This window comes from Quercus lobata, chromosome 10, assembly GCF_001633185.2.
Source record: "Quercus lobata isolate SW786 chromosome 10, ValleyOak3.0 Primary Assembly, whole genome shotgun sequence".
In the NCBI taxonomy this organism is placed as follows: domain Eukaryota; kingdom Viridiplantae; phylum Streptophyta; class Magnoliopsida; order Fagales; family Fagaceae; genus Quercus; species Quercus lobata.
This window is the reverse complement of record NC_044913.1, coordinates 60,000,622-60,011,847: the sequence shown is the minus strand read 5'-3', so window position 1 is coordinate 60,011,847 and position 11,226 is coordinate 60,000,622. Positions and strand designations below refer to the sequence as shown.

Genomic DNA, 11,226 nt, shown 5'->3' with positions numbered 1-11,226 from the left:
TTACTTAGGATTTCAATTATTTGAGACATTTTAATTAACTAAAACTTTATAAATGGTGTTTAATTGTTTATCGTGGTTATTGTAGTAATTTTCTTTTCTAGTGTAGATTATTTCAAATTGAGTTGTTAAGACTTCACTTTGTGATTGTAATACAATGATCATTGAATTTATCTAAAATAAATTATGAAAAAAATTTCCATTTATATATATATATATATATATATTAAATTTTACTGTGTTATGCTGTATATTATTTCTGAATTATTCCAAATTCTTAAAACATACTTTAAAAGAGGCTGAATTATACCTGTCCTGTATTGAGTGTAAATTACGCTCATCATATTCTACTAACTATTAATTATTGTAGGAAAAAATGTCACACAAGTATCTATCTCTAGCTCCAGTTCTATATGGTTGTTTATTTCTACTAGATGCATTTTCTATTTTTTGCAAAACTTTCCATAGTAGTCCGTACTTGTTTCACGTGTAAGGGAAGGAAGAAAATATGTCTGAAATTTTCCTGTATTGTCATGGTGAGACTGCTAGGCAACTACTAAACATATTGGTTCTGGCTGGGGTGTCAAGGAGCTAATTAAACTTCTTGTCTCATTGACCAAGAATTGTGTTGTATTACGTGATGCAAATAAGTGATGAATTTGTGAGGATCTGGTTAGTGGAGATCCTGTGGCCAATGGTAAAGACTTGAAACCTAATGAAGGAAAAGGTATGAAACTTCTTTCCACTCTCCAATCCCGTTGTATACTCTTGCAATATGGCAAACATAATTAAGACCATTGGTCAATCATTGGCAGGGGCGTAGCCAGGAATACATACTTGGGGGGGCCGGGTTGTAACGCAAGGTAGACAATATAACGCATCCATTGAAGGTGAGTATTCCAACCAATCCTTATGTGAAACAAACCATAAAAGTTGAAATCGACGACGATGAGTATCATCATTGTATGGATAGACTATATTTTTAGGTTAGTATGGACCTTATATGAGATAAACTCGTCGGATTTTATCTTGTTTGTCGATAGGAAATTCACATATTTGTTTACATGTTCCTGGATCACGATCTATCTCTTTACATATTTGTTCATCAAGCATCGAAGTATTAACATTTGTTTCTACAACTATAGGTGTCCTAATTTCGGAATTGCTAACATCTTTTTTCTTAAAGAATACATCAATTGTTTTTCATTTGCTCATAATTCTTTTAACTTTAAGAATATGACTCAAAAATTAACCTGAAAATAATTTTAAAAAATAAAATATTAATTAGAAATTTTTATTTAGTTATATGAATGTTATTCATACTCAAGAAAAAAAAAATTCCACTATAATTTAAACAATCAACCCATTTTTAATACAACTTTAATTAATAATAACCCCTCAAACAAAAACAAAAACAATTTAATTAATTTGTCTTTTATAATGTATTTGTTAATTTAATTATATAGTTTTAATTATTGTTGTTTAGCATAATAATGAACTATATTGTTTTAATTTATTTATCATTAATTATACTGTTTTAATTTGTTATATTGTTTATCCCCTTGTACATATTACATTAAAAAAGCCGAACATTATACATTTCATGTGCAGCACAATAATCAAAACAGTGTAATGTGTTGCATATTATATTGCTTTAATTATTGTTTACCCAGTCCCATGAGCCCATCTACCCCCTCCCCACCCCACTCAACAGACAACAGACAAGCACAACATGTGCCCCAATCACAATAACCAACTGTAATCAGAAAATTTCGCAATGCCAATCACAAATCACAACACAATAAACACACGTTATACTAAAGACCAACACACTGACTTTTAGCCAAAAAAAAAAAAAAAAAAAAAAAGGACCAGCACACTGCACACTGACCAACAAAAAGAGAAAAGATAAAGCCAAATTAAAAAAAAAGACAAAAAACAAAAAAAAAAAAAAAAGTAAAAGCCAGCCAATAAGAGGCTGTTCAAAAGAGAGAGAGGGACTTGCTGAGATGTGAGATCAGATAGTTATTAAAATTAAAGAATAAAGACAGAAACGTTCATAACTTACCTTTCATTTTTTCATTCAATATTTCAGTGAGATAGAGAGAGAGAGAGAGACTGAAAGAGAGTTAGAGATAAAAACCTTGAGGGAGGGCCGGACTGCCGGAGGGAGCAACCGGCAACAAGCACCGCTGCACCGAAGCAGAGGCAGAGCCGATCTCCAATGACGATCTACGATCTGCGGCTGTCTGCAAAAATTTCATATCATATTTTCATTTTTTCATTTCAATGAGAGAAAAAGAGAGAAATACCTTGAAGGAGGCCCGGAGGGAGAGCACCGAGCACTGAGCACCAGAGCAGAGGCAGAGGCGCAGAGCGATCTCCAATCTGCGATCTACGATCGCCGATCTGCAATGAGGGGCGAGCGACGACGAGCTGCGGCGTCGCGGCGACGTGATTGTGGTTTTCTGGGTTTGGTTTGCTGGGGTTTGGTTTTGGTTTTTGTATTGGGGAATTTTTTTTTTTTTAGATAAACACCTCTGTTACTCTGAGTCTGTGTTTGGTTTTGCTTTGCTGGAGTTTGATTTAGTTTTGCTGATTTGCTTTGTATAGGCAGTAATATTGGGGTTTGATTTCTCTGGCAGGGACGTGACCAGCGACGTGATGGGTATTTTCTGATTCTCTGTATTGATTTTTTTTTTGGGGTTGAGAATCCGTGGGCTTGCTGTGAGTGAGCCACCTCTGTCATCTATTGGGCTCACCGTGGGCTTTGCTTGCCATGGGCTGGGCTGGGCTGGGCTCTGTCAATTTTTTTTTCCAGATTTTAGTACAAATTTTTTTTGGGCTTTTTTTTTTTTTTGCTTGAAAGTAGAACAGAGAATTTTTTATTTTTAATTTTTTAATTTTTAATTTGAGGTGTTCCTAATTTTTGATTGAGGGTTGGAAAAATGGGTGAGAAATGAGTAGGGGGGCTGTCTAAGGTTGGGGGGGCCGGCTGTCTAAGGTTGGGGGGGCCGTTTAATTTTTTCTTCATAGGCTAATGGGGAAAAAAAAAATTTTGCAGGGGCCACGGCCCCCCCAAGCCACTATGTGGCTCCGCCCCTGATCATTGGATAGAACTAAGGATGATATAGTTGACTTTGGCCTAATGGAGTTTGTGAAATTGATCTTTAAGATTAGTCTAGACAGGGAAATTGATCTTTAAAACATCATCTTCCTTTCATACAACTTCCGAATCATGGAGTCAACAAGCTACCTTGTTTTTCATACAGTGGGCTTTGTGTCTTTGAAAGACTTCTAACAAAACTATTGTTTAATCATTGACTAGTAAAGAATCATTTTCTTGTACACGTCTACATGGCATGACAAAATTCTCTCCCCCTGTATAGAATCATTAACTAGCAAAGAATTGTTTCTCTCCTTGTAATTATCATGGTTCTAATGTTCTATCGTACTGCTTTTTATTTGGTATAAAAAATATATTATGTTTGTTAAATGGTTTTGAAATCCAGACTGGACCGTATGGTCCGACTTGGTTAACTATAAACTATTCTTGATAAAAAAATCAATGAACCGTGCCAACCGCGGTTGAACCGTCCAGGTTTGCAAACGGTGGACGGTTCTTGCGGTTTAGGACAAAGTTGAAAAAAAAAATAAAAAAATAAGATGAAAGAAGAAGGTATATTGTGTGGCGACTCAAGGAATTTTTTTTAGGGTGGTCCTTAAAAAGCATAAATTATACAATCTAATAATAAGAGAAATTAATATATTGATAACAACAACAACCAAAAATACAAGCAAATATATAAAGTTTTATAATTTCCCTCTACGAGTTTTCATATTTTGAAATCATTGCAAGATAGTCTCATTATCGAGAACAGGTTGGCATGGGCCTTTTTGTAAATAAAATCTTCTTATTTCATCATGATTATCAAGATGATAAGATGATATCTTTTCTCGTATCCCAAGATCTAAACGAAGATTTTCTAAGTTAAAGTCAACACGAATTTGCTTAGAAAATGAATCTTGCACAGAAAATGAATCTTGCACGGGAGATAAATATTGGGTGCGTGGTTTTCTTATCAAATATTTGTCCATGATACTTTTAAAAGAATAAACAATAAACTATAAGTTCATTTGAAATATTAATAAAATTATTAATCATTGTTGTTTAGTATTTTCATTATTTTTCTTTGCCTAACATGATTTAATTAATTAATTTTTTTATTTTTTTTTTTGTATTTTGTAATGTCTTATTTGTAATGTCTTATTCACTAACTTTTAATGCCTCCACTACCTTAATCCAAATATCCAATGCCACGACTGGCCCCATCCACCCCCCTCAAGAGACAAGAGCCAGAACCAGCCAATCAACACAATTTAACAATTACATTACATACAGACTATACCGTCATGCACTTACACAAAACATTAAAGAAATATAAGACATACACAAAATTGCAAACTCACAAACCAATAAAGTCAGATAAAGGCAATTAGGCAAAGCAATTCAATTGAATCAATTCCAAAGAGATTTAGAGAAGTAGATTTTTTTTTGTTTTTTTTTCAAAGAGAAAGAGAGAGTGCCACTCTTAAAGCAAAGATGACATAGAGAAAAAGAGAGATTTTTTTTTTTTTTTTTTTTGAGAATACTAAGTATTTTAACACACACACACACGGGAAGAGGGGAGAAGGTCTTAAAGAAAAGAGAGAGAACTGAAATACCTTGAGCGCTGACACTACGGTAGTTCGTTAAAACCAGGTCTCACCAAGGCAATCTCCGATCAAGGGTGACTTCGGGCAACACGTTGAGGCCAATGACTGTTGAGGACTGAGATTCTTATTTCCCTTTAGGGGAGAAGGTCTTCAAGAAAAGAGAGAGAACTGAAATACCTTGAGCGCTGACACTGCGGTAGTTCGTTAAGACCAGGTCTCACCAAGGCAATCTCCGATCAAGGGTGACTTCGGGCAACACGTTGAGGCCAATGACTGCTAAGGACTAAGATTCTTATTTCCCTTTAAGTTGGGAATTATTTTAGTTTAAAATTTGATTCAATCAATGGTGAGGATTAATGGGGTATTTAGTTTATAAAAATGTAATTGTTATTATTTTTTGTTGATTTACAAATCTGTTTGAGTTATTGAGTAGTGAGTGAGGGAGGATTGATCTTGGGCTTTTTTCCTTGATGTTTTTATTGGACATTTGGGCTTGCTATTATTATAATTTTTTTTTTTATTACAGATTTTAGTTCAAAAAAAAATTTTTGGGCTTTTTCTTTCTACTTGAAAGACCCAATATATTGTTAAGTGCACCAAATTATGGACCAAAGTTTAATTTTATCAAGCATAAAAAAAACTTAGGGTGGTCAAATATTTTTTTAAGGTAGACAAATAAAAAATTTTAAATTATTATATATAAATTTTTTTTTTTCTAGGTCAGAGTGTTCCTGTGACCATCCTGGCATCAACGTGCCACCACCCCTGCGTGGGGCTTATTTTAGCAATCCACATGTTCTGGTTCAATCCAAACACATCGACCATATCAATTGACTTTTGTGGATAACTTTTATATTCTTTGTTGTTCCAAAGAATGTTAGAAAGAAATGATTTTTTTTTTTTGAAACAAAAATGATTTGACTCCCCAAGAATTTATTTGGTTTTCATTATGGATCGAATTTATGGGCTATTGGTTTTGAAATCCAAACCGGACCGTATGGTCTGACTTGGTTAATTGTGAACTATTTTTGGTAAAAAAATCAGTGAACCATGCGAACCGCGGTTGAACTGTCCAGGTTTGCAAACGGTGGATGGTTCTTGCGGTTTAGGACAAAGTTGAAAAAAAATAAAATAAAATAAGATGAAAGAAGAAGGTATATACATAGTGGCGACTCTAGGAATTTTTTTCAGGGTGGTCCTTAAGAAGCATAAATTACACAATCTAATAATAAGAGAAATTAATATATTGATAACAACAACAACCAAAAATACAAGCAAATATATAAAGTTTTATAATTTCCCTCTATGAGTTTTCATATTTTGAAATTGTTGCAAGATAGTCTCATTATCGAGAACAGGTTGACATGGGCCTTTTTGTAAATAAAATTTTCTTATTTCATCATGATTATCAAGATGATAAGATGATATCTTTTCTCGTAGCCCAGGATCGAAACGAAGATTTTCTAAGTTAAAGTCAACACGAATTTGCTTAGAAAGTGAATCTTGCATAGAAAATGAATCTTGCACGGGAGATAAATATTGGGTGCGTGGTTTTCTTATCAAATATTTGTTCATGATACTTTTAAAAAAATAAACAATAAACTATAAGTTCATTTGAAATATTAATAAAATTATTAATCATTGTTGTTTAGTATTTTCATTATTTTTCTTTGCCTAACATGATTTAATTATTATTTTTTTTTGTATTTTATAATGTCTTATTCACTAACTTTTAATGCCTCCACTACCTTAATCCAAATATCCAATGCCACGGCTAGCCCCATCCACCCCCACTCAAGAGACAAGAGCCAACACCAGCTAATCAACACAATTTAACAATTACATTACATACAAACTATACAGTCATACACTTACACAAAACATTAAAGAAATATAAAACATACACAAAACGACAAACTCACAAACCAATAAAGTCAAATAAAGAATTAGGCAAAGCTATTCAATTGAATCAATTCCAAAGAGATTCAGAGACGTAGATTTTTTTTTTTTTGGTTTCAAAGAGAAAGAGAGAGTGCTGCTCTTAGAGCAGAGATGACATAGAGAAAAAGAGAGAATTTTTTTTTTTTTTTTTTGAGAATACTAAGTATTTTAACACACACACACACGGACACACACAGGAAGAGAGGAGAACGTCTTAAAGAAAAGAGAGAGAACTGAAATACCTTGAGCACTGACACCGCGGTAGTTCGTTAAGACCAGGTCTCACCAAGGCAATCTTCGATCAAGGGTGACTTCGAGTAGCACGTTGAGGCCAATGACTGCTAAGGACTGAGATTCTTATTTCCCTTTAGGTTAGGAATTATTTTGGTTTAAAATTTGATTCAATCGACAATGAGTATTAATGCGGTATTTAGTTTATAAAAATTTAATTATTATTATTTTTTGTTGATTTACAAATCTGTCTAAGTTACTGAGTAGTGAGTGAGGGAGGATTGATCTTGGGCTTTTTTCCTTGATGTTTTTATTGGGCATTTGGGCTTGCTATTATTATAATTTTTTTTTTTATAGATTTTAGTTGAAAAAAAATTTTTGGGCTTTTTCTTTCTACTTGAAAGACCCAATATATTGTTAAGTGCACCAAATTATGGACCAAAGTTTAATTTTATCAAGCATAAAAAAAACTCAAGGTGGTCAAATATTTTTTTAAGGTAGACAAATACAAAATTTTAAATTATTATATATAAATTATTTTCTTTTTCCCAGGTCATAGTGTTCCTGTGACCATCCTGGCATCAACGTGCCACCACCCCTGCGTGGGGCTTATTTTAGCTATCCGCGTGTTCTAGTTCAACCCAAACACATGGACCATATCAATTGACTTTTGTGGATAACTTTTATTTTCTTTTTTGTTCCAATGAATGTCAGAAAGAAATGATTTTTTTTTTATTTGAAACAAAAATGATTTGACTCCCCAGGAATTTATTTGGTTCTCATTATGGATCGAATTTATGGGTTGTTGGTTTTGAAATCCAAACCGAACCGTATGGTCTGACTTGGTTAATTGTGAACTATTCTTGGTAAAAAAATTAGTGAACCGTGCGAACCGCGGTTGAACCATCCAGGTTTGTAAACAGTAGACGGTTCTTGCAGTTTAGGACAAAGTTGAAAAAAAAAAAAAAAAAAAAAAAAAGATGAAAGAAGAAGGTATATACATAGTGGCGACTCTAGGAATTTTTTTAGGATGGTCCTTAAGAAGCATAAATTACACAATCTAATAATAAGAGAAATTAATATATTGATAACAACAACAACCAAAAATACAAGCAAATATATAAAGTTTTATAATTTCCCTCCACAAGTTTTCATATTTTGAAATCATTGCAAGATAGTCTCATTATCGAGAACAGGTTGACATGGGCCTTTTGGTAAATAAAATCTTCTTATTTTATCATGACTACCAAGATGATAAGATGATATCTTTTCTCATAGCTCAGGATCTAAATGAAGATTTTCTAAGTTAAAGTCAACATGAATTTGCTTAGAAGATGAATCTTGCACGAGAGATAAATATTGGGTACGTGGTTTTCTTATCAAATATTTGTCCATGATACTTTTAAAAGAATAAACAATAAACTATAAGTTCATTTGGAATATTAATAAAATTATTAATCATTGTTGTTTAGTATTTTCATTCTTTTTCTTTGCCTAACATGATTTAATTAATTTTATTTTATTTTTTGTATTTTATAATGTCTTATTCACTAACTTTTAATGCCTCCACTACCTTAATCCAAATATCCAATGCCACGGCTGGCCTCATCCACCCCCCCCCCCTCCCCCCCTCAAGAGACAAGAGCCAGCACCAGCCAATCAAACACAATTTAACAATTACATTACATACAGACTATACAGTCATACACTTACACAAAACATTAAAAAAATATAAAACATACACAAAATGACAAACTCACAAACCAATAAAGTCAAATAAAGGCAATAAGGTAAAGCTATTCAATTGAATCAATTCCAAAGAGATTCAAAGAAGTAGATTTTTTTTGTTTCAAAGAGAAAAAGAGAGCGCCACTCTCAGAGCAGAGATGACATAGAGAAAAAGAGAGAATTTTTTTTTTTTTTTTTTTTTAGAATACTAAGTATTTTAACACACACACACACACACGGAAAGAGGGGAGAAGGTCTTAAAGAAAAGAGAGAGAAATGAAATACCTTGAGCGCTGACACCACAGTAGTTCATTAAGACCAGGTCTTACCAAGGCAATCTCCGATCAAGGGTGACTTCGGGCAACACGTTGAGGCCAATGAGTGCTAAGGACTGAGATTCTTATTTCCCTTTAGGTTAGGAATTATTTTGGTTTAAAATTTGATTCAATCGGCGGTGAGGATTAATGGGGTATTTAGTTTATAAAAATTTAATTATTATTATTTTTTGTTAATTTACAAATCTGTCTATGTTACTAAGTAGTGAGTGAGGGAGGATTAATCTTGGGCTTTTTTCCTTGAGGTTTTTATTGGCCATTTGGGCTTGCTATTATTATTATTATTTTTTTTTTTTACAGATTTTAGTTCAAAAATTTTTTTTTGGGCTTTTTCTTTCTACTTGAAAGACCCAATATATTGTTAAGTGCACCAAATTGTGGACCAAAGTTTAATTTTATCAAGCATAAAAAAAACTCAAGGTGGTCAAATTTTTTTTAAGGTAGTCAAATACAAAATTTTAAATTATTATATATAATTTTTTTTTTTCTTAAGTCAGAGTGTTCTTGTGACCATCCTGGCATCAATGTGCCACCACCCCTACGTGGGGCTTATTTTAGCTATCCGCATGTTCTGATTCAACCCAAACACATGGACCATATCAATTGACTTTTGTGGACAACTTTTATTTTCTATTTTGTTCCAATGAATGTCAGAAAGAAATGATTTTTTTTTTATTTGAAACAAAAATGATTTGACTCCCCAGGAATTTATTCGGTTTTCATTATGGATCGAATTTATGGGCTGTTGGCTTGGACAATTTGTGGGCCTAGATTCATGATTTGATGTATTTTGAGGACCAATCTTTAGACCAATTTCAAGCCTTTACTCCCATGGATGGTGAGCCATTTAATAGCCCTTGGCCTAACTTTGTGGTTCTGGCCTGAACTAATTTCTGTTGAATGAGCCTTGTTGTAGATTATTTATGGGCCTTGAGATTAAAATAGCTTTTGTGGACTTTGGGGATTATTTTTAATATTCTACCCAAAATTTAATAATGGCAGTTGGTTCCACCCAAAGCCACGGGATTTATCTTTGGTGTCGGATTGCTAGCTACATACAGTGCAGGGTTTGATTAATCCTAATTCGGGTAGCTAGAATATTATGGAGTTTTTAAGAAGTTGTATCATCAAGGCGATGTTTAGAGCATCTTAAATCAGTGTTTTTCTAAATTTGGTTTACCAATTACCAGATATGGCAATCTGGCCTTGGGTGATCATGATTCAGGCGCCAGTATCTTAGTTTTATTTCTCTCCCCTTATAATTATTATCTTAATTCTAATGTTTCTACTATACTGCTTTATATTTGGTATAAGAAAAAAAATTATATTTTGTTATAGTTGTAGTAATTAAACGTTGAATTTGTCTATTTTGTTGTTGGGAATGGAAGTAGTGCTGTCTGTGTCCTGGTTAATATATGGATTGTGATTTTATTTCTACAAATTTCGGACATATGAACAAAAAAAAAGCCTTAAAATTCTTATTCCACCGTACTCTTTTTTTTTTGTGGGCTAGTAATAGTGGCCACCAAGCATTGCCTAGCCATGAACTGGCTTCCAACCAACTTCTCGATCTGGTCCCCGGACGAATACTTCACTTTCAAATGGAGGGTGGAAGAAACAACCCCTAGGGTAGGGAGCCAAGGCCGTGCCACAATGGCTGTGTATGGAGAATAAGTATCCACCATAATAAAATCCACCGCTACCACCTCTGAGCTAGCCTGCACGGGTAGTCTAATCTGACCCTTTGGAATAACAACCTTTCCATCAAAGCCCACCAGAGGTGAATCATAACTCGTCAAATCTTCCAACTTCAAATTTAGCCCCTTATACAAATCAGGATACATAATCTCTACCTCACTACCTTGATCCACTAGTACCCTTTTCACATCATACTCCCCTATCCTGAGGGTGACCACCAAGGCATCATCATATGGTTGTATGGCTCCAGCCTTATCATCGTCTGAGAAGCTCAACGCTGGTCGGATCTCTATCCTAGCTCTCTTCAGCTCATGTTCAAAGTCCTCAGCAGGTGGCCGAGCCACAGACATCACCCTGGACGGATGAGAACCAGTCCTCCTCGAAGCAGCAAGGATGACGTTGATTGTGCCCAAAGGGGCTCTCGAAGAAGCATCTCTCTAAGACTCTGATCCTGCCTTGACTCCCCTGACCACTAGGGTGATACAAAAATTGCTTCAACCTTCCTTCTCGGACCAGTTGATCCAGGGGATCCTACAAGGTTCTACAATCCTCTATGGTGTGCGCTCGGTCCTGGTGGTAT

The 11,226-nt window shown here is 34.1% G+C and overlaps 1 protein-coding gene across 1 annotated transcript; it reads right to left on the bottom strand.

The window, feature by feature from the left end:
- Window positions 1–6,431: 6,431 nt before the first annotated feature.
- On the bottom strand, window positions 6,432–10,996 carry LOC115965121. The gene is made up of 2 exons (XM_031084314.1): window positions 10,485–10,996; window positions 6,432–6,531 (listed from the first exon to the last, which is right to left on the bottom strand). Exons 1-2 carry the CDS (start codon window positions 10,994–10,996, stop codon window positions 6,432–6,434), a joined length of 612 nt encoding a protein of 203 aa, XP_030940174.1.
- Window positions 10,997–11,226: the final 230 nt, after the last annotated feature.

What these genes read in the sequence shown, in the direction of transcription:
- LOC115965121 (XM_031084314.1), bottom strand. Translation starts at nt 10,996, where the DNA reads ATGTCTGTGGCTCGGCCACCTGCTGAGGACTTTGAACATGAGCTGAAG. An exon ending in GGAAGCCAGTTCATGGCTAG is followed by an intron (nt 6,532 to 10,484) that starts GCAATGCTTGGT and finishes TGTGTTGATTAG; the next exon opens with CTGGTGTTGGCTCTTGTCTC.